Source organism: Oryzias latipes, chromosome 6 (genome assembly GCF_002234675.1).
Source record: "Oryzias latipes chromosome 6, ASM223467v1".
Taxonomy (NCBI): Eukaryota; Metazoa; Chordata; class Actinopteri; order Beloniformes; family Adrianichthyidae; genus Oryzias; species Oryzias latipes.
In genome coordinates this window covers 27,011,314-27,038,582 of record NC_019864.2, presented here as the reverse complement: position 1 = coordinate 27,038,582, position 27,269 = coordinate 27,011,314, and the positions used below count along the sequence as shown (strand labels likewise).

The 27,269-nt window shown below is 38.8% G+C and overlaps 3 protein-coding genes and 2 non-coding genes across 8 annotated transcripts; 2 read left to right on the top strand and 3 right to left on the bottom strand.

Annotated features, from left to right (window-relative positions):
- Window positions 1-6,997: 6,997 nt before the first annotated feature.
- On the top strand, window positions 6,998-8,900 carry LOC100533499 (cocaine- and amphetamine-regulated transcript ch6). The gene is made up of 3 exons (NM_001204781.1): window positions 6,998-7,230; window positions 7,775-7,858; window positions 8,668-8,900. The coding sequence occupies exons 1-3, from the start codon at window positions 7,102-7,104 to the stop codon at window positions 8,773-8,775; spliced, it is 321 nt and encodes a 106-aa protein (NP_001191710.1). The 5' UTR covers window positions 6,998-7,101; the 3' UTR covers window positions 8,776-8,900.
- Window positions 8,901-9,740: 840 nt separating this feature from the next.
- rps17 (ribosomal protein S17) lies at window positions 9,741-13,344 on the bottom strand. Its single transcript, XM_004069783.4, has 5 exons — window positions 13,245-13,344; window positions 12,354-12,505; window positions 11,896-12,001; window positions 10,829-10,894; window positions 9,741-9,862 (listed from the first exon to the last, which is right to left on the bottom strand). Exons 1-5 carry the CDS (start codon window positions 13,245-13,247, stop codon window positions 9,785-9,787), a joined length of 405 nt encoding a protein of 134 aa, XP_004069831.3. The 5' UTR covers window positions 13,248-13,344; the 3' UTR covers window positions 9,741-9,784.
- On the bottom strand, window positions 11,217-11,341 carry LOC111947586. The gene has a single exon (XR_002873466.1). It is a non-coding gene; the product is annotated as a small nucleolar RNA SNORA71 (small nucleolar RNA).
- On the bottom strand, window positions 12,097-12,225 carry LOC111947587. The gene has a single exon (XR_002873467.1). It is a non-coding gene; the product is annotated as a small nucleolar RNA SNORA71 (small nucleolar RNA).
- A 1,590-nt stretch (window positions 13,345-14,934) lies between the features above and the next one.
- On the top strand, window positions 14,935-26,834 carry commd9 (COMM domain containing 9). 4 transcript variants are annotated; one of them, XR_002290436.2, is made up of 12 exons: window positions 14,941-15,047; window positions 15,936-16,052; window positions 17,003-17,142; window positions 18,011-18,045; window positions 19,292-19,395; window positions 19,506-19,566; window positions 20,125-20,205; window positions 20,994-21,051; window positions 22,317-22,388; window positions 23,265-23,397; window positions 23,505-25,397; window positions 26,394-26,834. XR_002290436.2 is itself a non-coding variant. In XM_020704216.2 (6 exons), the coding sequence occupies exons 1-6, from the start codon at window positions 14,994-14,996 to the stop codon at window positions 19,641-19,643; spliced, it is 588 nt and encodes a 195-aa protein (XP_020559875.1). In that variant the 5' UTR covers window positions 14,941-14,993; the 3' UTR covers window positions 19,644-19,917. The 4 variants fall into 4 exon arrangements, 2 of the variants coding, with proteins under 2 accessions (XP_011474716.1, XP_020559875.1); XR_002290435.2 differs by having other exon boundaries at window positions 20,125-21,051; XM_020704216.2 differs by lacking the exons at window positions 20,125-20,205; window positions 20,994-21,051; window positions 22,317-22,388; ... (1 more) ...; window positions 23,505-25,397; window positions 26,394-26,834 and having other exon boundaries at window positions 19,506-19,917.
- The last annotated feature ends 435 nt before the right edge of the window (window positions 26,835-27,269 follow it).

Sequence of the window (27,269 nt, the reverse complement as noted above, 5' to 3'; positions counted from 1 at the left end):
GAGTTCATATGACCAGAGAACATTTTCACTCAGCTTTACCTCATTTAAATAAATCACAAGATTTGACTTTTTTTTATCATTTCCCAAATAAAACCAATGTCAAAGTGACATTGTGAGTTAAGACATCCAAACACAGATGCTGATAGATTTCTGAGAATCAGCAGACAAACTTCCAACTTTTTGATGACTTCTGAGCGTATTTTCTGAGGAGCAACATTACCTGATGGTTTTATAATTTTTCTTATTATTTAATTAAATTTTATTTGATTTCTTTCATCTTCTGCCATTTTATCCCTTTCACAGGGCTGCTGGAGCCTATCCCAGCCACTTGTAGGCAAAGGCAGGGGACACCCTGGACAGGTTGCCATTCTGTCACATGGCCACAATCACACACCCATGCACACTCACACCTATGGAAAATTTAGATTAACCACTTTAGCTATGAAGCATATTTTTGGATGGCGGTAGACTCTGGAGATAATCCATGCATGCACAGGGAGAACACAGAAGGGTACCCCATTGATGTTCTGGTTCCGGTCTCCCTGCCAGGACTTGAACTGGGGGCCTTCTTGCTGTGAGGCAAGAGCCCTAACCACTGCACCACCATGCAGCCCTTTTATTTTTTTACTTGATTTGATTTTATTATTGAGCTTTAGCTAACAGAAAACCTTTATTCTACTTTTCTTTCTATCAGAAAACTAAAGTTTGGATCTTCTGGCCTGGAATGATCAATGCTTGTCTGAAGCATCAAGACTTTTTGAAATCCAGAGAGCTTTGAGTGACCGGAAAATAGAGTGCAATCGATGCAGCACTCAAAGTGCACCACAATTCCTGCTGAGCTTCCAGAAGCCGTCTCATCATTTGTAGCAGATCAGAACGGTTAAAGATGTCCTTCTCAAATCTAAAGATACCTGCCAGCAGACCTGGAGCCACTTAAAGACCTCAGTGCAGCCTTTGACACCATCGACCACGGTATTTTACTCCATAGATTAGAGCAGGACATAGGGATCAGAGGATCTGCTCTCCAGTGGTTTAAATCCTATCTGTCCGATAGGTATCAGTTCATTAATGTAAATGGCCATTCCTCTCAGTGCACTCGAGTCAACTATGGAGTCCCACAGGGCTCAGTCTTGGGGCCGATCCTGTTTACGCTTTATATGCTACCCCTAGGAAACATAATCAGGAAACACAGCATTAATTTTCATTGTTATGCCGACGATACGCAGTTGTATTTATCCATGAAGCCTGACCAGAATGACCAGATAGAGAAACTGAACGCCTGCATCAGAGACATCAAGACCTGGATGACAATTAATTACCTCCTCTTGAACCCAGAAAAAACTGAGGTCATTATACTTGGTCCTAAAAACCTCAGAGATGCTCTGTCTGCTCAGATAGTCTCCCTGGATGGCATAAGTATAGCCCCTAATTCCACAGTTAGAAACCTTGGGGTTTTACTTGACCAGGATTTATCATTTAAGGCTCACATATCTCAGGCGTGCAGAACTGCCTTTTTTCACCTGCGGAATATTGCTAAGATCAGAAATATACTTTCTAAGAGTGATGCTGAAAAACTCATCCATGCATTTGTTACGTCGAGGCTGGATTACTGTAACTCCTTGTTAGCAGCGTGTCCTAAGAGTTCCTTAAGAAGTCTCCAGCTTGTTCAGAACGCAGCAGCTAGATTGTTAGCTGGAACTAGCAGAAGAGATCACATCACTCCTGTGTTGGTTTCGCTCCATTGGCTCCCAGTTGATTCTAGAATCAAGTTCAAGATCCTCCTGTTAACCTATAAGGCCTTACATGGAATGGCCCCGTCCTATATTAAGGACCTCATAGTCCCTTACCATCCAATGAGAACACTTCGCTCGCAAAATGCAGGACTGCTTGTGGTTCCTAGAATTAGTAAAAGTACGGTTGGAGGTAGAGCGTTTAGTCACCAAGCCCCTGTTTTATGGAATAAGCTCCCAGCTCATGTAAGAGAGGCCGACTCAGTTTCTACATTCAAAGTTAGACTTAAAACATTCCTCTTTGGACAGGCTTATTGTCAGACTAGTTAGTATTCAGAGATTATTTAACTTAATGTTAATTTGTTTAAATTAAACTTAATAACTATTTCTTTTAAAAGGCTGATAGAAGTTGAAGCTGGGGTAACTATGGTGCACTGGGGTTCTGTCCTCTTTCCTTTTTTACTTCTACCCTTCCTCTCCTCTATTCTTGATCATAATTTATCATTTAGTTCTCCATGCCTCTGTTTGGTACAGTGCGATTCATGTATTGTCCCTCTTTTCCTCTCCCCTCCTGGGGAGTGGGAGTGCTTCCAGATTCCAGTTGGTTCATCCGTGCTCCAGTTCCTGACCGTGTACCTCGCCTTTGCTCGCGCTCCTACACCTGGCTGTGGTTCCTGTCTCCGGCTCGACTCGCGCCTTTGACTGTCCCCACAACCATGGCTGGATGAAGCTCGTCTGCTGGACTTTTATATATGTAGTTGTAGATTTAGATAAGTTAATTCTTCTCTAAGAGTTCTGGTAAATCGCCTGTCCGTCCTGGGGGAGGATCCCTCCTTCATGTGGGCACCCCTGAGGTTTCTTCGTTTTTTCCGGAATCCGTTTTTTTTGGGAGTTTTTCCTTACCGCGAAGGGGGGTCTAAGGGCAGGGATGCCAGTATAGCTTAGTCAGTTTGTTAGTTCATTTTAGTATTTTCCTATTGAACTCTTTGTTTTCATGATCCTTTTGAATTCATGTTTTACTTCGAAGCCCATCGAGACGACTGTTGTTGTGATTTTGGGCTATACAAATAAAATTGAATTGAATTGAATTAAAGATGAGTTTTTTGTTCTATAAAAGACTGACACCATAAAGGAGTTAAAAAAATTCCTGTATAAGAGAACTGGACTGAGACGTTGCAAAATGGATGCCGCCACCTTGGAACCAGACATTGTTAGTAAGCAATGTTTGATCCAAATCAGTCAGAGTCATAATTGTTTTAGCAACCGCTCTCACCAATCAGGAATGAGCTTGTCGGAAGTCCACAGCCCCAACACTTGAAAGCCAACTTGGGAGAATCTGTCAATCAAACGTTTTGAACGTTAGAGGCAAGACCACATTCTTCTATTGAGGCCTCTGATTGGCAGGTTTATAGCTTGAATAAATTGTACTAAAAGGGGGTTAAAAATGAGAATTATCAAGAACGTGTTTTTAAAAAAGATATCAGTGAACGAATGGTTATTCTGACAAATCAATGTCTGAGTAAAAGTTGTTTATTTCTCAATAGAAGTCTATGGAATTTTGACTTCATGAAGCCAGCGGCTACTTCCTGTTTGGAACGCCATGGGGGAGGAGTCACTCGGTCTGGTTCTCATATACAGTCAACTGAAAAGACTTGTATAACAAATAAATGAAGCTAATTTAAATAAAAGGTGAATACTTTTATTAAATGCAGTAGATTTTTGTGGCTAACTTTAAAACGTTTGTTTTTAAATATAAACTGCTTTGAGCTGCTTAAAGCATGAAAGCTGTTTTATGTAAATCAAGTGTGATTTGATTTGATTTGAACACACCTTTCTCCTAAAACTAAACATAATTCAAATCTCAATAAAATCCATTGAAGGTTTTAAAGCCACACATATACTTTGAGGATAACCAAAGTCACAAATCAGCAAACACGTTTCCTCTTATTGTTGTATTAATCTATCCCTGTGATTTCTGCATTGTTCACATGGAAAATGCAACAAAGATGTAAACAGACGTGTTTAAAAACGAGAGGCGTCTTCAGCGCATTTGAGACGCTCTGAAGGTGTGAATGAGAAGGCAGGTACATTTTTAGACTGTGGTGTGGGGGCGTACATGTGGTGGGGGCTGGGGGAGATGCTGGATCTGCTCTCTGGTCCATGAGCTGCCGAGTCCACTTAGCTTACTGATGATTGAGGTTTGGAAAAATCGAGGTTTGGAACTCATCGCTGGATGGTTGAGTTTAAAAATCTGCATTATTTTCACTGAATCCACTTCATCAGTGCATTAAAATGAAGAGCAGGATAGTTTGTGTTTTAATAGAAGGAGTAGAGCTTCATAGCTGCTTACATCCTCACTTAAGTCAGCAGGATTTGATAGACTGAAGCAAAGGTCTTCATCCTCCTCCCATGTGCAGACAATCACAAACTGCATCGTTCTCTGGAGCTCGCCAGAACAAGACAGCGGGTTTTAAACCTCTTACATATTTGCAGGTTTATTTACAACCAGAGCGTTCCTCAGAGAGCCGATACCCCTTGCAGCTTAAAATCTGTGAGTATTCAGCTGTAACTCCACATCAGCTAAGCCTCTTCTCACAGTAAATCCCTGCTGACAGCAGGAGCGTCCCAGGGGCCGCTCACACTCACAGGGCCGGATGTTTACACACAAAAACCCACTCAGCTCATGGCCCTCAAATAAGAAGTTATCAGGGCTTCTAGAGCTTTGGGAATTGAAGAATAACAGAAAAAAGTTTGCCTCAGAGTGTGTGTCATTACATAAAACCTTAAATCTAAGCGGCCAAGCGAGAAGATCAGTGAGCTGCACTCAGCTGCAAAAAGAGTGATCACGATGGTGGAACACAAGTTCAAACCTCGTGACTGATCAACGTTTAATCAGCATCTCTTAGGAGGAATTCATTTTTTCCCAAATCATGTCTCGTTCAGTCAGGAAATCATCTCAGTTTCAAACTAACATGATGAAGGAGCTTCCTGTCATCACCTGCAGGCAGAGACACCCGTGAGCCCGCAGCGGCGAGTTCTCGCCGTCACAACATTGCAGACATGTTTGTGTTTATTGCATCTATTAGAAAACAAAAAGAAAAAGCTCAGGAACATTTTATATAAAGGTGTGATGATGAATGTAAAAATGTAACCTGGGACGTGACCCAAAGTAACCTGCTTTGATTTCAGCTGCAGGGCGACAACAGCTTCATCCTCAGTCAACCGTCTCACATGTTTGTGTATCTGGTTGTTACAAAGTTAAATATAAGAAGGAAATTGGTAAAAGCTCAGCCGCTCCGGCGTGAATTCGCTGCGACAGCCTGTCTCTAAAAAAGTTGCTTTTGTTTTCATCTTGAACGGAGTTTATTAGAACAAACAGCTCCATGCGTTCAGTCTGCCTGTCATCCTGACAAACAGGAAAGGACCGGCTCGCGCTCACACTTCACCGCTTCTTTATTCTCTCCTCACATTCGGTTCTTTTACAAGCGACTGCTTCAGCTCTGAACAATTTGTGATGGAAACACACCTTCATTGTAGAGCCAGAGCCAGAAGAACATGTTTCTGTTATATCTGAGATAGAAAAAAAAGGTGCATCAAAATGAAGAAAGATGAGCTCAGAAGGATTCACAAAAGCTGTTTAAGTTCATCTCACTGTTCAGTCACATGAAGACAATATCTTTTTCATTAACACTTACTGGGTTTAAGTTATTTGATTCTGTAAAGGTTGGTGACAATAACAGGTGCTGTCACGAATGTGAGTCTGCAGCACAGAGCTCAACCTGAACCTGGAGGCAACACTTCTCGAAAACAACATAGGAGATAGAATCAGGTTCAAATCCAAATTTTAATCAAACATCTTTCACTTTTTTCTCTTCCTTTTCTGTTTAATTTTTTAGTCTAATCATTTTTGCAAAAATGTTAAAAATGTTGGATCTAATGACATTTTCTGGTGTGAATTCAGGAGTCTGCTCAGTTCAACCCAGCTGAGCTTGATTGATTCATGTCAGTCTTTAGCGATCTAAGGAAGAAAAGTCTGCTGTGAGATTCTGGAGCAGCAATTAAAAACAAAGCATAACATTTTTCAAAGGAACTCTTGAAATAAAAGATAAAATTCGGCTGCTCTATCAGTACTAATACAGCAATCAACTCGTATTTTCTTGTCAAGAAATCTACTTATATTTTATTGAGATGTGCATTTGTCCCAAGTCCGTCTCCCAATACTAATTCAGAGTTCATGGATGTTTCACCTCTCCTGCAGGTGGTGGGCTCAGAGTAGAGAAATGCTATGTTGTCACTTCAGGGAGGGCCCATCAAAAGAGCCCCCAGCCACCAGGCACTTGCCCTGCAAGTCCCAATCCCAGAGTGGGCTCCCAGTGGCGTCAATCCAGGCAGCAAAACTGAATCTTGGTTTTTTTTTCAAAAAGGATTTCTAAAGTGCTTCTTGTCTGGCTTGGTGACTCTAGAAGGTTGTCCTTGGGTTGTGAGTGTGTGGCCCTGCACCTCCTGAACGGCAGTGGGAGTGAAAGAAAAATGTAAACAACTGCCGTAAACACTGGATAACTATGGAAGTTTTTCTGTAACATAAATAAAATAAAAGTCAATATCAAAAATGCTTTTTCATTTTCAAAATGAAGCTGCATTTGTTGACTCAAATTAAAAAGAAATAGCATATTTGAAGGATTGATTTTTTAATTTATTTTTGAGTCAATTGATGCAGTTACATTGTGAAATTTTAAAAGCATTTCTGTTAATCCATTTTAATTGCCAAATTAGATATTTCTAATTAAATTTTGTTACACATTTACTAGAGGACTTTTTTTTAAATTGAAATGTCCAATATCATTTTCTTTATCATTTTAATTAAGTGACAGAATGAGCGGTGTTGAAGAAGAAAAAGAAAAAGCGGTTTGGCGGATTGCTTTTTCTTTTTAATTTTGAGTTAACGAACTTAGCTTTATTGTTAAAATGAAAAAGCATTTCTGGTATTGACTTATATTTTTAATTATGCTACAGATGAACTTCCATATAGATAAAAACTCCAACTTTTGATCTGAACCTTTATTTTTTGTTTTGTGCTTTAGCAATGATCTGCATTATTTTATTTTTCGTCAGCTCTCTAAAATTAACAAGTAGTTTTCAAAAGCATTAAATCGTTAATGTTGTATTTAGTTGCTTGTTTTGATCCATCACTAGCTTTTACGTCATTCTCTTGACGTCACTGCGAATCTTTCGGATGAAGAGATGGAGCGCGGAGCGAGGCGCGCGGCAGTCACTCTCAAGTGTAGGCAGGCGAAGGAGACTCACACTCTCCTGACTCCCCCAGCCCGAACTTTCCTTCGACTTCTCCTCTCGTTTCTTCGCTGTTGCAGACATGTGGGCGCAGGCGGTGCTGTGCGCGGCGGTGCTTTGCGCACTCTGTCCGGCAGGGAGGACGGAAGCCGAGAGGGACGAGAGGCAGGTGCCGGACCTGCAGGACTCACGCTACAACTCAAACAGACTGGTGAGAGCAACAACCGCAGCACGTGCGCTCTCAACTGCTGCACGCGGGACAAAAACAATAATAATAAAAAATAAAACTTTAAAAATTACTAAATTCCGATAATTTGTTAAATATTTTATTGCTATGTTAAACAACTTATACATAGCAACTTTGACTTTTTTTTTGCTTTACAACTTGACATGGATAAAATGACTTAAAGTAAAAATAACAAAATAAAATATATGTAAACATTACTTTTGACACTTCAATGGAAATATCGACATGTATAAATATCACAATTTAAATAAATAGCATCTAGAAATTAGGCTGCAGGAAGTACTGAATTGTTTCTCTGCACACAACTGGTCTGTTTATTTCAAGTTTTATTTTATACAAGATTAAAATGGTATATTGTTCTATTTCTTGTCTTTAGGCTCAAACTATTAAACATCTCGAGTGTAGGGTTATTATGGGAAAGCAAATATAAAAGGCTTGAATGCTTTGCTTTGTTATATCGTATTTGAACAGCTGAAATGTGTAGCGTTGATGCTCTTGTATTTTTCAGCTTGGCGCGCTACACGATGTCCTGGAAAGGCTGCAGACGACACGGATCAACCCCTGGGAGAAGAAATACGGACAGGTTCCCTCTGTGAGTGCACCACACCCTCCACAAGCCAAACTGACCCTCCTCCCTCTTTGGGACCACATTCTTTATGCGTGAAGATGAAGGATGACCATCTATCTCAGAAATGGTTCAGTTCTCCTTAAAGAGCTCTTGCTCTCAGGTTGGAGAAGATTATAACCCATGTGACCTCCTGTCTGCTGCAGCTCCTTACAGATGATTAAGAAAGTTTACTAATGTTTAAAACAGAAAAAAAAATTAGGAAGTTTTGTTTAGTTGAAAATTATAGTTTCCTATTCAGACAAAAATCCTCTCAATTCTGTTGAGGGGATGCATCAGCATCATTACTGCTTCACTGATCTGCAATGAAAGCTGTTTGACAGCAGGGGGCGCTGAAATTAAGGATTACATACCTTTACCAACGTGTAATATCATGTCAGAGCAAAGCTGGAATCAGAGGAACTTTCAGCAGGATTCAGATCACATTTAGATCAATCATTTGGTTAATGTATTTTATTTATCAAAACTGCTTTCAGCATGGATGCGGTTTGAGAAACTCAAAATGAGGGAGGTTACAGATGTGCAGCTGCTGTCCAAAACTAATTTTTTTCACATTTAAATCTCATTTAATGTTTTTAAATTTCACAGTTTGGCTAAATTCAGATCGCAGTTCTTCAGAGCAGGAATAAGAGAATGAAAAATTGTATCCAAGGAGTCTGCACAAGCACTAGAACACGTTAGAAAAAGTTTCTATTCCATCAGGGTGGGCAAGTTTCCGTGGAAGTGACTAGAGCGGACCACAGGGATCATTTCTTACCCATTGTGTTTCTGTTCAGTGCGACCTCGGAGAGCACTGCGCCATCAGGAAAGGATCTCGCATCGGGAAGATGTGTGACTGTCCTCGAGGAGCTTTCTGCAACTTCTTCCTGCTTAAATGCCTATGAGCCACACACGGCACAGCGCAGGAGCTCAGACCCAGAACCCATGTAACGTAGCCTTTAGAGGGGGGAATGATCCTCCATCAAGCTTCATGTGAAGATCCGTGTTCTGCATTAAACATGTTTTCCTTTATTCTTTGACTCGTCTTTGCTTCTGCGGATCAGACCAATTACAATCACTTTTTTCTTACAGTAGGAAAAAATTAACTTTACTGAAATGTAAGACAAATCCATGTTCATCCTGCTGAGGAATTAAAGTAGGAAATGTGAAACATGATCTACATTGTAAACACGAATATCTTAAAGATCCACCACAATAAAAATGTGTTTTTAACATGTTCTTGCAGCATTTCTCTTATGATCGACGACATGTATGAACAAAATTAAGCTTAAAATTGTATTTCTAAGTATCTTATAGATTGTGAATCAGGAGCAAACGAAAACGCCCCTGGAAAAAGATTATAGTCGTGCAAAATCTACAACCAGCAGTCTACAAGCTCCCTGCTCTGCCCCATTTCGATGCATCCACTTGCAGACAAATAGATCCATTTGTTTACTCATCTGAGCTAGAATCTGCCCCAAAACTGTACGGCAAGATAGCGCCGATATTGCTCGCCATTTTTGTTGCACTGCTAAGGTTAGATTTGGGTGGTGATGGGCTGTAAGCTAATGTGAGATTGTGTGAACGAATGGGAAATGATGGCAGACTTTCTCCACGACAACAGTCCCGCCCACAACTAGTGCTGCTCTGCAGAAATTATGTTCTAGAAAAAGACAGTTATTTTTTATTTATAGCAAAATTATAATTAAAAGACCACTGGGAATGCTTTAAGTGTCTATCTTTGCAGAAATGATTTGATCTTCCCTTGAAGTTTTGACAGAGCTAATAATGTGTTGACAAAAGAGCAGCAATTCTTTAACTTCAAGGTTTGCAGGTCTTCACCTCTGAAATCAAAAGTTCTGCACGTCAGTGTTTGTCCCAAACGGTTTTTATTAGGAAGATACTTTACAGAAGCTAGACTCCTCGGGGCTGCTTGAAGTTCATGCCGACAGTGGGCTGGGTGACTTGCAGGTTTGACAGGCTGCCGAAGTCCTGAAGGAAAGAGAGACAGGAGATGAGATCTGGACTGAAGTGAGATCTCTAAAAGTCTGATGGCTCCCATCAGGAAGAGAACCTGACAGTCCTGCAGAGACACTGAAAAGCCTTCAGCTGAGTGGATAAGGTTAAAACAATTTCAAAGAGGAGCAATGTAACAGTTTAGATTTAAACCTCGACATTAAAACTTAAAAGGAACACCACACCAAAAATCAAGATCATTTAATTTAAATTCTAACCTTAAATCAATAAACACGAGATTCTGTAACAAAGACAAGATAAACCAAAAACCCTAAATAAGACTTTGATGTCCAGGGGATCAGAGGTATTTTGGGGGTTTTCTTTTAAAAAAAATCAAATCAGGAAAATATGTACAGAAAATTGCCAGAAGAACGCCTCAAATTGAAGTTTTAAATCAAAGTTTAGCTTTAGACTGGAGTCAAAGTTATGTCAGAATTAAAAACCTGGTGTGATCTAAAGTGGAGCAGCTTTAGTGACGGCCTCCTTCCTCCACACAAAAATCCTCACACGGGTGATGTCTGACCAACAACGTCCAGCGTCTTCATATCGTCTCCACGTCGTTATCTCTGCTTTCAGATGATCCGTCCTTTGGCTTCAAGTTTGACCAACCCAATCAGTCGCATCACTAACGAGCTTAGCGGTGCCTTACCACGATCAAACACTCAACACATCATTAAACGTCTTACAGCTAACTCCACTTCTGAGATTCTTCCTCACATCTACGTTTTCGATTGAGTGGAAGTTCCTCAGCAGCGCCGAAGAGCCCGACGACAAAAACCAACATTTTCGGCTTCAAAGAGAAACCAGCGTTTTTTCCAGCAGCTCGTATGGTTGAATCCGCTCAATGACAGTAAAGCTGTGAGGAAGATGCAGCACAAACAGAACTGCACACTGACAGAGTTCACTGACTAGAACAGTCATTTGGCCGCCACAGAGTCTTACCAGCAGCTTCAGCATCTCCTTGGTGTCTGGATCCACTTCAATGAGCTCCTGGTCCAAAGCAGACACCTGCGCAGGTGAACAAGCATTTCATCAGCCATCATCTGAACAGAATACTCAGGGTATTACAGCTTCTTTATGATACATGCCTGCTGTTGTAACCATTATAAGAAAATATTTTGAGAATAATAAACTAAATATTGCCCTGAGTGATGCATCAGCTAGGGTTGTAAAAATATAGATTTACATTTACTTCTAAATATTTGTGTCAAGAATCCTAGAGTTTCAAATAAATGCACAATTACTGTCAGAGTGAACTTCTAACTCCTGATCATTTTACTGCTGCACTGAACAAAAACAACTGAGGACACAATAATTCAACATTGAGTTTTGTCTGAGAGCGCCAGGGTTCAAAAAGAACAGATCTTTCAAACACGGGAAAATGCTCTCACTTTGATTTTCCTGTACTATCAATGACCTGGCAACATGCACGCCATGGTCACTTTCGATACAGGACACACAAAAGGAAAAAAAAGTCACACCTCACACCCTACAGTTTGGTTAAAAGTGATCCTCATCTCTGTTAAAAAGGACCTGAGATGAACGTTCACACTAAATGATGATTTTCTACTTTTAATTACACGCATGCTTCACATAGAAACAAGGTTAAAAACATGAACACTCACAGATGTTTAAATTAAATGTATTCAGTTTAAAGTTTTGGATCAAGATTTCCTGGATTGATTTAGGTCAGTGAATAAGATTGTTCAAAATGAACAAACATTGACCATGAATCACATCAGCAAACAAATAATATGAATAGTCTACTCTAGACAGCCATGGTCAACCAAAAGCCTCTAATGTGAAACTTGGTCAGCTGAGTAAAGCATCACACTCTGAACCAAGATTAAATGAAAACTAGCAATCTAGCCGCTAGCCAGCAGGAATGAAACATTTAAAAAGTTGACCAATGCAATGTCTCTCCAGTTCAAATCTGTTTGATCATAGAACACAAACAGCGTTGTGAGTGAACCGCTTCCATGCAGTAGAAAGATTGTGGCTTTACTGACCTCTGGGACATAGTTGTCCCTCCTCTCCCTCTCCTCCTCCTGCAGCTTGATGGAGATTCCTCTGACTGGACCCCTCTGGATTCTCTTCATCAAATGTGTCACATACCTGCAGGAGCCCACAGCAGTTAAAGATCAACATGCAGACAAAGCCTTTAAGTTCAACATATGCACAATCACATGTTGAAATACTGGTGATGCAAATGTCTGTGAGCAAATGGGGTCTGATAGGAACAGAAAGTCCTTCAAACACGGGAAAGTCTCACAAATTTTTCTTCCTGTAGTTTTAATGACCAAGCGACTCAGACACCGAGGCCACCTTTCGTTACAGGAGGATACACAGTATTAAGTTTGATACGTCTTTGTATGAATGTATAACTGCTGATTGTATTGTTTTGTGCATTATTCTTTCTTTGATTGCTTAAATGAAACCATATCAAATGAAATCAAACTTTCCTCACCCAGCAATCTTGTTGCGAAGCTTCTTGCTCGGGATGATGGCGATCTCCTCACACACCCTCTTGTTGGTGTGGAAGTCATTTCCCAGCCGGGTGTAGTATTTCTCGATGATGACCCTGGCGGCCTTCTTCACCGTCTTGGTCCTGACTCGTCCCTGCAAGACAAGTCGTACAAATTTGTTATAATCTTACAAGCAGGGACAGGTGTTAACCATGCTAATTAGAGAAAAATGCCATGCACATCTTCATTGAGTTTACATGTTTGCAAAGTCATAGGCAGGTCTAATTGGACTGTTACACTAACAATTCCCATTACCCCAAAAGAAATCTTAGTGAAAATGCAAATAAAATCCAGAGAATAATAAAAGGCATAATGAGGGACTTACATGGGCTCAAGAGGGTCTAAATCAGTTTAATTGTAAGGAAAGATTTTAAAAATCTTAAATCACGGTATATATATATTTTAAACTAAAGACTAATGAACGAGCCTAAAGAAGTCAGTTACTCAGCATAGCTTTGCATTGCACGATCTCCCCCTTGGTCGTGCTAACAGAACCGTGTTAGCATAAGGCTAACTAATCAGGATCGCTCAACACATACAAAAATAATAAAACAGCGACTTTTCCAATAAAAAATAATGTTCACCTCTTATGAGCTGTCAACTCAAAACTATTACAACTCTCAACATAACCCATGTCTAGACCGGTTCCGCTAGCATCAATTCTACGCTACAAGGCAATAAAGCCATTTCCCCCATACTAATGCCACCAATAAAATATATTTTGGGTAAAACTAGGTCTACTGTTTCTGTTAATTGTACGATCAGCGACCAAGAACCACTACGAAGTTAGGATTGGTCTGGATTTCGAAGACTGACATGAAGATTTTACCCACCATGTTGGATCGGCCTGGTAGAAGAGGACGAGCAGACTTCCGGTGCAACTTTAAACCGACAGGCGCACATCTAGAGTCAATTTGTCTGACAACAGCGACATCTATGGTTCGGAGGCTTCACCTACAAAAACATTAGGTGTGACCAGCTCCTTTTTGTGTCTGCGGACCAACACATTAATTTCAAACTCATCGGGATGTTATATAATGGAGAACAAAAAAATCGTGTTTTACCTTAATTTTTTACAAATATTAAATCAAATAAAACATTTTTTGTCACGAAAGTGTTTTGTATTTCTCCATGACAACCAAGATTTTGTGAATACATTTTAATAAACTTGTTTCTCTTTCGGCTCCTCCCATCAGGGGTCGCCACAGCGAACAAGTCGCATGGTAAATTTGGCAATGTTTTACGCCGGATGCCCTTCCTGACGCAACCTTCTCAAAGCAACCGGGCTTGGGACCGGCACAGAAGTAGAGGAGGGAATAGGGAGCAGCCCGGATTTGAACCTGGGTTTCACGGACGGAAGGCGCCGCAAACCAGCACGAGCTAAACCGGCTCCCAAATACATTTTAATAAACAAACTTTTGAAATACTTCATCTCACCTACCCTTAAAAATATTAACACAACATATGCCAAATTTTATCACACATACATTATGAAACACACTGACAACAAATATGTTCCCAATGTTGCAATAAACACATTTGTTGGTATCTTTTACCTTTTGGTGGATAAACATTATTAGGAATAAAAATAAAAACAATAAAAAAATAATACAATCATAATCAAGGTAATTTATTCTTCAAACCAAAATATTTTATTTCTTATAGAAAAAATGCTTGGATGCCAAAATAACTTTCTGCGTTGGATTTAAAATGCGTGGGACCTTTCCTTTATCTAGTTAAATAAAAATGTTATTTGAATATTTAAAGAAACCAAGTTGTTTTTCACTAACTAAAAAGGTTTCAGACGGTAAATTAAAAATGTTCATTTTTTTCTTAGTACCGTCCCTGTTGGAATTCTTCGGTGTCGAAGTTGATTTTATTCAACTATAGATGTAGTTAACCACTGGAGAGATATCTTATTTTTAAGAAACGCCCAAACTAAAGTGCAATTTCTTGACAACTTTATCTATATCTGACAATAAAGATTTGGTGGTGTTCATCACTACTGCTTTATATATTTTTTTTTTTATTTATTTTTTTTTTTATTGAACAATTGCAACATACAAAACAAGAAAATACAACAATTATGCACATTTAATGTACAATAGAATTCTGAATACAGAACAAACATGTTGCATTCTTTAAAAAATACTAATTATTAATAATAAACACAAAAGGGAATAAGAAATAAAAAGAAACAAAAAAAAAATAAAGAGAAAAGAGAAAATGCGAGAGTAAATCTATGTCAGCAGTCCAAAAGATTTACAGATGCTAATTGTTTTTTGAGCTTTTGTATTTTTTGAAGCAGAAATTAAGTTTAAATAACGCTGCAGTTCCAGTTTGAACACAAAGAAATCCGGTTTTTTATTGGAAAATTTTCTTTTGTGTATATGAAATTTAGCGATAAATAATACCATGTTTACACAAAAGAAAGCATCACGGTCTTTGACATCAAAGCTATGAAAACACTACTGCTTTATATGTGCCCTTGCTGACTTAATCTAATTCCGGACTTCAATTCCCGTCAGAGGGAGCGGCATTTTGCGGTCACGTGATTCGTTTTGCCGCTGTCACATGTTAACATGGCTGCTACCGTCTCCAGTGAGGTCTTCTCTGATCTGCAGCTTCTCTTAAAGGTTTGTGTTTACTAAAATCTGTGTTTCCACACAGAAATTGAGTTATTTTCATCCTTATTTGTCACGTTTTAAAATGTTATATCAGGGAAATGTCAGTTAAGCGTAGCCGTTTGCTCCCGCGATTCTGTTGGTTTCTCTGTAGACTTTAGTTTCTAATCTGTGTGTTTACATATGGGGTGTTACGATTCATTTTAACAACAATGCGATTTTTGTCATAATTTCTGGTTGCTGATCAGATTCATAGTCGATTTTGGTTCATTTTAAATAAATGGAAAAAAAATGGATCCAGGAAATCTTTAGCCAAAACTTCCAGTTCCACTAGTGTGACCGAAATACCTGGTACTGAACACTGCAGCTGAAGTTTTCTAGATTCCTTTGTATTTCATACAAGATAATGAAGTGTGAATTAAATACGTGTTCAAACAAACAAGTAGATAAGAATGAATGTCAAATCTATTCACATTTTAGTTTGCTAAAGTTCGGTTTTCTGTGTTTTTTTTCACATTAAAAATGATCCAAAGGGAACATTATTAGAATATTCTGGTCACATTTCTTTGCACAATGTTGTCCATACATTGAACTGGAATTATCGTTTTTTGCTGCCATCATGTGCGTGTTGTCCCCTGTGATGCACTTTGTCGTTTTTATTTTAGTCTCAGTCAAAATTGTATTTTCCAGTATTAGTATAATCTATTTATTTTACTTTGAAATGATTGTATAATGTTAAGGTTTATTTGATTAACAACTTGCCTCAGATCGCTTTGGTTGGATTGTAGGAATATAAATCCATTAATCGATTAGGTCCGTTATTAACATGACATTAGTTACACTCCTAGTTTAATTGTGTGTACGTTTTGACATCACTTTTCCATTGAATTTGTTGTTCAGGCTCCTTCTAAAGATGTAGTCAGAGAAGTCTGTGTCCAGAGTCACAGCGGTCCAAGTCGGCAACTGACGGACAACACCGCAGCAGCGCTCAGCATCTCTGCAGCCCAGGCAGCTCAGGTAAGCCCCGTCCCTGTCCCCGTGTGCGCATCCAGGCCAGCAGCTCCTATAGTCTGCTTTTGCTCACCAGTCTGAAAGACAGAGTTTAAAGCTGGAGAAATAATAACAGCAGTGTCACTTCAAAACCGGGCGTTATTGCATATCACAGTAACAAGCAAAACCTAAATCTGGAGACAAACAGCAGAAATGTAAACCTTTATGACTTCTGCCCATTTTTGGGCCTTTTTATTTTTCCTGTGGTCTGTCAGAGCCCTGATGAGAAATTAGACACAGATCAAAGAAAATACGCTCTTAGGAGGCTGCAGAACCTGATCTGTGCTGTTCATGATCAATTTTAAAACCAGAGGGGCTCATTTATAAAACTGGATAAATAATAAAATGGATTCTAGGGTAGAAAAAAAAAAGAAGAGTTGTCACAAAGAAGTTTTTAACAAATAAACCCATTTCAGGTGTCCTCTCACACTGGCTTCTCTGTATAAATGCCAACCTGCGATCAGCCATGCATAAAGGCAGGCGTGATGTTCTCCGCCCTCACCCGGCATAATTATAATTTAAAAAACCACTAAGAACGCTTTTACAATAGATTGAAAGATGATCGGAGTGGAACTTTTATGAAAAATCAAAATTCAGTTTCAGGCACTGATGTTGTTAACGATTTCTCCCCGTAGAAATTTGAAATTGGAAAGTTTATTGTTTTTTCAAACCGGTTCTCATTGGTTTACGGCTGCTTTTTGGTGCGTATCGTTTGGATTATTTCAGAATTCAAGCTCTGGATATTGGATATTAAATCTCGGAGTCCTATAGTGACAAAGTTGTTTGATAAAACAAGTGATGAATGAGTGTTTTTAAATGCGCTAAAACTTAATATGCGTGATATTTATGCTGTATGTCTTATTCAACTCTAAACTTGTTGGTTTTGACTGAAAGCGGCTGTGATTTCTGTCCCACAGTTGGTCCAGTCCCTCCACACCCTATCCCATCACATCCTCTTCTACAACCTCAGCTCCCCAGAGCAGATCCTCTCCATCTTCCCTGAGACCTTTCACTCCAGCCTCAAGAACCTGATCACCAAAATCCTGCTGGAGAACAGGTAAACTTCTGGTGCAGAGCTGGGGTTTATGTGGGACATCTCTAATTATTAGATCTGAATTTATTTTTTTAATTGAAGGCTTTTGGGTGGAGAAGTATGTGAACTAAACAAAACTTTATTAAGATGAGTGCATTAAACTCAGGCTTCATTTGTATCGTTTAGAATCTGACGAGTGAAGTCAGATATTATAAGACCAGTTAATCCACGTCTACGTTTGTTTCACATTGCAATCACCCTTTTAAAATTCTCTTTCTTAATAGTTATCAGACCTCGTCAGTCATTTCCTCTAGAGCTCTCACATCGTCAGACGCTGCTCTCACTATGAGAACTGGGACTCACAGCGGCCTCTTTTCAGTACCGTGCTCCTCATTTGTGGAGTAACTTGCCTGAGGAGTTTCTGCATCTGTGGAGATATTTAAATATAAATTAAAGACACATATTTTAAAATTAGCATTCATATTTATTTATTTGGGTTATTGGGTTTTTGTGGCTTTTATGGTTATTTATTTGTACATTTTTAATCTGTACACTGCCTTCTCAAACTATTAGGCACTACATTTTTTTGTTTTTCTTGATTGTTGTTGTTTTTAGCCTATGGGGTTTTACGACTTTTTATTGTTTAAACTTATTTATAAATGTCTTTTACATTTAAAAAAAAAAGACATATTACGCATGTTGATGAAAGGCGCTCTAAAAATAAAGTGATTGATTGACGGGTGGAATTACAGCTGAAGGTTTTTATCCGCCTTCAAGACATAAAACATACCGGTACATTTGTAAAATAGAAAAGGGGATAAGATAATGTCAGGTCTGGAGGCATAACTCACATTAAAGGCAAAACCCTCTGTTTCTGTGCTGTTTCTTTCAGTCCGGCATGGAGAACAGGAGCCCTCGATAAGCAGGGTGAGTGGATGTTGTTCTTCTCTCTTCCTCTGTGTGTTTCTGGTTCTCCTTTGCTCTCTGAACCTTCATCGGTTTGAGGGGAACAACTCAAAATTGGATGTTATTACTTTGTTTAAAAAATACTACAACATAAAAAATTCTCTTTAATTTTAAAGCATGAAACTGCATTCAGACCTGAAAGAACTGCAAACTTGTTTGAAGTTGAAAAGCTCTGCCAGATGCTTTGCAAAAGTTGTCTTAACTTCTGAAGATGGAAACCTTAGAAGGAGATCTAACTTTGAACATCAAACAGCAAATGTGTTTCTGTGTTAATGGTGTAAAACTTTGGGTAGCTCAACTGAATGCTTCAAAAGGTTGAACATATGTTTTTGAATGTACAGAACACAAAAATGTAACATTTTCTCCTAAAGAAAATGTTGGAAAAGTTATAAATAATCATTTTAGCATATTTCTTATGTATTAACATGATGGATTGATTTACAGTGAACTTGCATGTAGGGAAGGCCATTTGTAATTTTGTTTTCTATTAAGATTACCCCAAGGGATTGAATACAAATAAGATATATTTTTCTGTCTACCCCTTTACAATCAGGCATTTTGTGTTAAACGCCTTTTGGATAGTTTTGGAATTTGTGTAGCTTTAGAAGATGTATCTAATGCCTGTTGTGTTTGGGGGGTCTCGTGAAAAGAAATCAAATCAAATCAACTGGTTGATTTTTTTCCTTTTTTCTTGTAAGATGTTTTTTAGTCTTATCAGTCAGGCTTAGACAGGACTTCTTTTTGTTTAGTTTTCTGGGACATAGTTTCTGCACAGCGACTGTAGTTAATCAGAAATTTACTTCTGAGTTGTGTGTTGGACTGTTGGCATGTAGCAAGCCTGCCCTGACTTCCCATCTTCCCTTTGTTTACCCTCTCTGGATAGCTATATTGAGGCTATCCAGCCGGACATTTTTTAGCCAGATGCCAGCTCGGACAAGGAACATGAAGACGTACATGGATCAGAATGGAGCAGAGTGGGGAGCTTGTGGCGCACCAACTGTAGCCGCTATGTCACTGCTACAGGCTTTTTTTCAATTGCATTATTTCGTCTGTTCCCGATTCACGATTTAAATAAAGAAATACCATACTCAGAATTGCAATTTTGAGCTTTATTAAATGGAACCTCCATCATCAGAAAAATGCAGCAAGAAAACGCTGATTTTCATTAGAGTGGGTCTTTAAACTTTGTGCTTTTGTGTGTTTGCAGTCTCCCTCCCTCAGCTAAAGGACTTGGACTGGAGGGTGGACTTGGTGACTGGCTCAGACTCAGTCAGTCGAATGTCCATGCCAACCTGCCTGGTTCAGCTGAAGGTGAGTTCCCAAACCACAATCGGACCACGTCGCATCCTGTCGTCATGTCTATGTCTGCACTGATCGTTGGAGTCACATGATGTCCCCGAATAATCATTTGTGTTTTCCAGTTGGAGGATCCGTGTCAGTCCACGGACATGGAGTCGGTTTCCACAGTGACTGTAGAGCTGAGTAAGGAGTCTCTGGACACCATGTTGGATGGGTTGGGCCGTATAAGAGACCAGCTGTCTGTAGTGGCTGGAAAGTGATGTCTTCTCTCAAACTTCTGCTTGCAGCTTTTTTCTTTGATCTCGTCACCAACAGAAGTCACGTCTGGGATCAATTTTTTGTTCTCCTCAATTCTGATTACTGCAGGTGGAATAGTTAACAAACAGCCACCAAATAACTGAAATTTATGTATTTCAGATTAAAATGTCAAAGTATTTTAGTCATTACACTTAAAACTCTGCATGTTTGTTAAAATCCAATGATCATGTCTATCAATGTTAAACTTGTAATACAGCTTGTTTTTACAGACATTTCTTCCATGACTATACATTTATTATTTTATGTTATTATTTATTTAACGGATCCGCTGATCTATTTTTTAAGCGAGTCCTGACACATTGCAACCCAACCCAAGATATTTAATCTAATAAAACGGTAGCACAACAGCTGCAGTTGCATAGATTTCCAGCCTGTAGGGGCCCAATAATGATTCATATTTCCCTTTTCTGTCCTTACACAAAGGACAGACGGCAAGAAACATCCTGGGAGCTGAGAGCTGAAGGTCTGTTAGCCATCTGCTGAAGACCCACATTTAAATACGAAGTGAGCAGCCCAATGAATTCCTTGTATATAAATCTGTACCAGTGTGTGTGAGCCAATGCAGGCCAGTTCATAGGTACACATTCGTGCACCACTGTTCCTGATGAAATGGCTGGAGGCATGAAAAACTGAATCCAAAATGTGCAGAGCCTGGACTGGGAAATGTGTGTATAAAACATCACCATAATCGAGCACAGTAAAAAAATGTTGCAGCAACAAATATCATCCTTGCAAGTAAAGACAAACATAACTTGTTTCTGAAGTGATTATATGTATTTTAGATTGAGAATAGTTTAAATCTAAAATAAAAGAAGCAGAAGATTTTCTGAGATGCCAGGAAGAAAGACTACTCTAAAAAGAAAACTGACCCATTTGTTCATGTGTTTGAGTGTCATATTAAATATGTATGACAATATTTTAAAAAAAGAATCTCCTTGAAAACTATCTGTGATTTATAATACAAAAGTGCTTTTTTAGAGTTTATAATATTTGACAGATTTAAACTGTTTTAAACTCCTTAATAATACATGACTATGTACGCGTGCATGTTAGTAAATATTATTTTATCATATTATTTAATTTTATCACAAATTACTTTCCTCTTTCCTTATAGGGTAAGTGTACTTGCCACAGTCTTCGTTAATGGACACAGTCTGTCTGCTCATGCATTGTAAATAAAGTTTTTTTTTAGGAAAACCACTGCCCCTGCATAGTGGCTATGGTCAACCCGTGCCTCCACGATCTAATCGTTTGTTTTCTTCGTCATGTCGGCTCTCTGTATTCTGGACTAGGAGTATGTTTTTCCTCAGGAAAGTTTAATCCATCTGAGGATTTCAGTTAATTTTAAAGGTAGGCTCATAATTTTATTCTTAACATATGACTGTTAAGCCTAATTATATTTGATATACTTTTTCTGTTGTGCATTTAGAAACTAGCTAATCAGATGGCTGAATATGTGGTGAATCGCATGTATGACAGATTTCGGACCAATTACTGTTTACTGAGAAAGTCTGGCTCCAACATGGCGTTATCCGTATATCGTGAGGGGAAAAATGGCGACTATTGAAATCGTTTAGTTGAAGCCGGAAGTTCGCCGTTTTGTTATGGGTGGCGTCGCACGAGCTCGACCCCGGCTCTCGAATAAATAAACCTAAAAGGGGTGGCCGTCTTTTCACAGAAGAAGCTAGTTTTTCATCTGTCTGCCTTGAACATAACTCCCAGTAAAAGCTATGGATCCCATTCACGTGTGGTTATTGTCTTTTAGTGGAAGTGAATTTTATGTTAAAGTTGTGGCGTTCTATAAGAAAGCGCTTGCCGACTACCGAGTAGGACAGCGGACGTTTTCGCCATGCAAGTCTGGAGGATGGCTTCAATTTAGGGAAGGAAAATGACGACATTCATTTCCGAAGCATTGACTGTATTGGAGAAGAAAGGATTAGCAGAAACTTGTTTAAAATAAATAAATTAAGATTAAGAATGGTTATTCTCTGACAAATAGAATGACTGAGTAACCGCTGTTTATTTCTCTATAAGAAGTCTAAGGGATTTTGGCTTGTTGAATCCAGCAGATACTTCCTGTTTGGAACTGGAGTAGTGGGGACTGACTGGTGGCTCCAAGAAGCCAAAATCCCAGACATGTGTTCTATAATTCTTTTGAGAAAAATAAACGGCCATTACTCTGTAAATTATGTTTGTCAGAATAACCCTTCTTGGCCTGCTACCTTTTTTTTTTTTTACATGTTCTTGCTTGCTAATCCTTTTTTTTTCTTCAGTTTAACTTATTGAGGCATCTTGGTCATTTTACAACTTGAATAACTTGAACTAGGGACATTAAGTTATTCAAGTTATAAAATGACCAATCAGATGTCTCAATAAAATTTTTTGGTGCCCTCTGTCCCTCACATCCAAGCTGGAAATATGAAGTTAGATTTATAGCAAAATATTGTCCGTCTGTGGGAAAATAAATTGCACTTAGAACTAGACATTTGTGTGTTTGTGTTGAACTATAATGACAAAACCAAAAGTTATAAGTATAATTTATTTGCTTCTCAAATCAGCATTAATAATTTTATTTACCAGCATTTCAGGGCATTTACTTTGTGGTTCTGTTTCAGAAAAAGGATGGCGTGTTGTGCTGATAAATGTGTCAACAGACCTTGCAGAAATTCAACTCTGCAGTTTTTCCGGTAAGTAGCTTACCCTAGACCAAAAAAATGAAATTTATGAAAATGCGTTTGACTTGTTATTGCTCTTTTTTTGTTGCAGCAAAATCAGAACCACAAACCACTCAAAAATCAAAACCAGCAAAAAAATGATTTTGTTGGTGGTACGAATTTAAATATGATTAAAGACTGCATAAATAGAATCAAACTTTTCCATGGATATCCACTATTAAAAAGATATTATAACAGGGGTCCCTTGTTAATTGCGGAGGTATACGTTCCATAAGTATTATGCAACAGGTGAAACTTGCAAAGTAGAACTGCAGGAGTTTTAAGGCTGTGAAAATCCTCTCTACACACTTTATACACTTTTCTTTGACGGACATAAACATTTTCACACTCTTTTTTTAAACTGTCAAAAGTTCAAACCTTTATAGAAAAATAAGTCCAGTATTATCGAATGAAAACAAAGACCTTATTGCGATCAAAGATCTATATCTAGATCTTAAATCTCATTGTATTATGCACAATGACAATAAAGCAAATCTAAATCTATATCACTCTGGCAAGCTCACCTGTGTTGCCAGATGATCATGCTTTTCCAACCTAAAAGTAATTTAAAATCAGCCAAACCCCAAAAAAATAATCTAACTAAAAACCGCCAGACTGACCCCAGACTATCTCCACCTGCACAAAGCAAATTTTGGCCACAAATTCAAAATCAAAACTGTTCAATTAAGCGGGAAAACGCTCGATCTGACAACACGGAGGAGATTGATTGGCAAGATCAACAGCCAATCAGTGTCAGAACACAGTGCGCTGTTGAGAAATAGAGAAGCAAAAGGTGAACTGCGATATAGCGAGGAAATACTAAAGTTTCCCTTCATCTGGTCTTTCCAGATTACCTCATCGTGATCCTGAGCGGCTGAAGATGTGGCTGCTTAACATCAAAAGAAAGGACTGGACTCCATCCACCTCTTCTCGTCTGTGTAGCGAACATTTTGAGGAAGATCAGTTCCTAGTCAACAACCAAGTAAAGACTTTCAACATGAATTCTTTCACTTTTATGGTCATTTGCAGTTATTATTCAAAATAACAATGTGTGTCACTAACATTTTATTTTAATGATTCTTTGTATAGGGACTAAAGAGGCTAAAGAGCACAGCTGTGCCAACGATTTTCAATTTGCCCATCCGCAAGAAAGTGGAAGTATCAGCATGTCCTTTTACTGCCGTCGTGGTAAAAGAAGAGGAAAGTGATGAGCCAGTGTTCCCAAGTTTAGCTCATTTTGGCCATGGCGCTAACTTTACACGTCAAGATCATAGCTATGTCAATGAACCAATTGAAGTTATTGTCAAAGAAGAGTCTTCTGACAGTGCGGAGCAGGATGAGGGGGTTACGGCAAACTGCAATGCCATTGAAAGTATTTGCTGTTTAGACCACAATTACATCATTGCTGACTCCCCACTACTATTAAAAAGGAAAATGGTTGTATTACAGGGCCAGCTACATGCAGCCCGTAAAAAGCTCAAATTAAAGTACCAACACACTAGAAGGTTGAAAAAACAAGTGTCATCCTTGAAAAATGCAGTTAGTGTTCTTCAAAAGAAGTTGCTGGTCTTCAACAAGTTTGCTGCTCTCCTACCTGCCGTGGATTTGGAGGACTGTTACGGGCCGGACCCCTGCCTCAGCCTGGGAGATTAACCACAAAGCGGCCGTGACATATGGCGGATGGACACCAAAAAGAATAAGGAACACAGTTTATTGAAAAATAAGAGCTTATGGTATTACTTTAGATGCTCCTTTGAAAGACATCCAAATACTTGAAAACTAAGGTGGCTTTATTCAGCGGTTTTTGTCTCTATTGATAACTTGGGAGCAAATTCTCTTACTGGTTTCATGAATCTTTATATGTAGAAACGCTGTTTGTTGTTGGAAAGGAGTTTTAACTTCTCAGGACTTATGAAGCCACCATGTCAGAGTTCAAACGGGGAACAGATGTTGTCAAAAGTGAATGTTTTTAACAAATATATTTTCACACTGTAACAGGACTTCCACCTGATGTTCTACATGACTTATTAGAGGGAATTTAGCTTGTCAACAAAAATTGATGTCTGACAAAAGATTCTCACTTGAAGAATTAAACACTGCCATTCGCAATGTCCTTTATTGATTATCAGAGAGAACTAATCAACCTCGACAACTAAACCAGACTTTAAAAGTTAATGGAACAATCGGGGGCAATGGACATGAGAATTGGACTCTTGAGGCTGCTACCCCTGATGGTCAGACATCTGACACTTGAGAACAACATAACTTGGAGAATATTACTTGAACTGAAAGACATTGTGGAACTTCTTGCCTCCTCCCGTTTGTCACTGAATCGTTTTATTTGGAATACAAAATATCGGCCCCATGGCGGTTCCTGCAGGACGATCTCCTGGACTTCAATTTAAGAGCCAACTATAATTTTGTTTCTTCCTCATCTGTTGCTTTGGTCTATTGCTTGACTGTCGGACTATATGTTTTGAAGCCAAAGATAGTTTTTTTTTTTTTTTTGTGACGAGAAAGAACAATTTAAAAACGATTTTACCCATGCTGCTTTACTTCCTGGACATGCCCAGCCTTTTTAAGCCCCCAGTAGATGCTTGCCCTGTGCATCTTGTTTCTTTAGACATTTTGGATTATTCAGTGAGACAGGCCATCAGCTCAAAGTATGAAAATGTCTCATCTGTGTCTCTTACTCCTCGTGCCTCTCTGTATGCCCAAGTGTACACTAAAGGCATATTTGCGTCTCTTGCTACCACTAATGGCCTCCCTGATTTTGCCAAAATTCCCGAAGTACCTATTGTTGTGGACAAGGCCTCATTTATCATTGAGTCTTTTTTTTTCGGGTACTTGGAGAACCTTTGATTCTATGAACTCCCCAAGAAACCTCCTGCAGATCTTGTTGCAGAATCAGAGGAACTGCACTGCTGTTCCACTGTCCCTGGAGGACTTTGGTCTCACCCAGAGGGTTTCTACTACATGGAGGTATTTAATACTAGGCTTTTTTTTTGTCATTGTAATTTGTAAATACGGCTTGAAACATCAACAAGCGTGCAATGGGGGGATCCAGATAAACGTCTCCAAATAGAGGCTACATTTGAATTCCCTCCCTGCTCTGTAGCTACTCAAAAAACTCTACGGTGCCCTGACTTTTTTTTTTTTTTTTTAAACTTGTCCTGTCCAACAGCTAGGCAAACAGATGAGAGCTGAGGGCCTCTTGTGTTGGACATATTTTATTTTAACAAGAGGGGTTATTAATCTTCAGACAAACCAAAGGTATGTCTGAATAAACCCCTTTTGTAATTGAGGCCAAACTTTATTAATTTCAATCATGTTTGAAAATCTTTGGTGTTGGACCGGATGGAAAAGGAAAGAGGGGAAGAAGAGAGAGGGACGTTAGAGAGAGGGGGGGGTAGGAGGGTGATAATAGGAGGGGAAGGGGGGTAAGACCATGAAGCAGCATAGAGCAGACAGGTTTACTGGTTGTTTATCATTACGGTACGGTTCAAATGTAGTACAAAAAGGGCGGTGACTTTTAAAAGCAGTTTGAACGCCATGCTCTCTACTGTTTTCTTTCGATGATAGATAAAAAATACATTAAACCAGAAAAATTGTTCAAATATTGCCTCTTTTCTTTTTTTTTGCTACTCTAGTGAGCATCGATCCACACTTTCTTTTTCCTGAGACTTCTGGCAAATTTCTAGAGGACTCAAATTTGGGATTGTAGATTTTTGACAGCACTACAAAATGGCAAACACGCTTTATAGTGTTCCAAGTAGTGAGTAGTGAATTTGAACACAACCAGAGTCATCAATTTGATCTAATTTTGACTGTTTTGTTTGTGTGTGTAACTTTGTGTGACAAACTAAAAATTGGTCTTGTTATGGGAGGGTGGTTTTTCATTTATTATACAATTTTATGACTTCAGTGGTCATTTCTTGTAGTTTTGACATTTCTTTCCCTGCTTTCCCATCTCTGTAGAAGTCAGTACATCGTCCTTGCTGGGGACAACATTCAGAGGGTTTGTACTGAAGGATTTCCAGAGACAGTGGATGAGCTGAAGATGATGGTGAAGACCTGTTTGAACCTGGAGGGTGAGATGAAGAATTCTGTGGTGAATTCTGTTCTCTGAACAACACAGAGGATTTACACAGTAAAATCATTGAACTGAAGGTCATCATGAAGGCACCACGCAGCTGTCCACAGTCCCAAGGCGTCTGGCCCAATCTGTTCCCCATACCCACCTTCATCACGATGCCTTTTTGACTTGTTTGATTTCTCAAACCCTTTATTTATTTAATAAACCTATGAAGTTGCATGTAGTTTAAGTGTAACTTTATAGTTATTTTTTAAATTAAGAACTCAAATGTTGATGTTAAACTTTGTTTAAGATAAACTTCATTAAAACTTTATGCAAACTTGTTTTATCACAGATTTCATTGTTTTCACATTACCTCTGCTTTTACCATGAAATACTTTTTTGTCATAACACATTAAATGCTCAGGACATTTAAAAGAAATGATATGGAACACATTTTTTTTTTTTTATGGTTGAACAGTTTTTGACCTGAATTTGAAACTGTAAGATCCTCTGGAGATGTGCTGAACAACCATTGGCCAATAGATTCAGGCCTCCTATGAGGTCAAAGGGTGATGCACAGTTTCAAGGGTGGAGAGATGCAATTGGAGCTTTTTCTTATTGGTCTTTTGTTTCAGATCTCACAAGTAACTGTTTTTTGGTCAAAGACCAACATTATTTTTTATCCACTTCTTTTTTGACTATTTTAAAATTGATAACTTTTGCTTCTTATTTTTGTAACTGATTAGAAGATTCATTTTGAGATTAAATTCCAAAAA

What these genes read in the sequence shown, in the direction of transcription:
- LOC100533499 (NM_001204781.1), top strand. Translation starts at nt 7,102, where the DNA reads ATGTGGGCGCAGGCGGTGCTGTGCGCGGCGGTGCTTTGCGCACTCTGT. An exon ending in GCTACAACTCAAACAGACTG is followed by an intron (nt 7,231 to 7,774) that starts GTGAGAGCAACA and finishes TGTATTTTTCAG; the next exon opens with CTTGGCGCGCTACACGATGT. An exon ending in AATACGGACAGGTTCCCTCT is followed by an intron (nt 7,859 to 8,667) that starts GTGAGTGCACCA and finishes GTTTCTGTTCAG; the next exon opens with TGCGACCTCGGAGAGCACTG.
- rps17 (XM_004069783.4), bottom strand. An exon ending in CTTCGCAACAAGATTGCTGG is followed by an intron (nt 12,002 to 12,353) that starts GTGAGGAAAGTT and finishes GGGCTCCTGCAG; the next exon opens with GTATGTGACACATTTGATGA. An exon ending in AGGAGATGCTGAAGCTGCTG is followed by an intron (nt 9,863 to 10,828) that starts GTAAGACTCTGT and finishes TCTTTCCTTCAG; the next exon opens with GACTTCGGCAGCCTGTCAAA.
- commd9 (XM_020704216.2), top strand. Translation starts at nt 14,994, where the DNA reads ATGGCTGCTACCGTCTCCAGTGAGGTCTTCTCTGATCTGCAGCTTCTC. An exon ending in AAAATCCTGCTGGAGAACAG is followed by an intron (nt 17,143 to 18,010) that starts GTAAACTTCTGG and finishes TGTTTCTTTCAG; the next exon opens with TCCGGCATGGAGAACAGGAG. An exon ending in AGGAGCCCTCGATAAGCAGG is followed by an intron (nt 18,046 to 19,291) that starts GTGAGTGGATGT and finishes GTGTGTTTGCAG; the next exon opens with TCTCCCTCCCTCAGCTAAAG.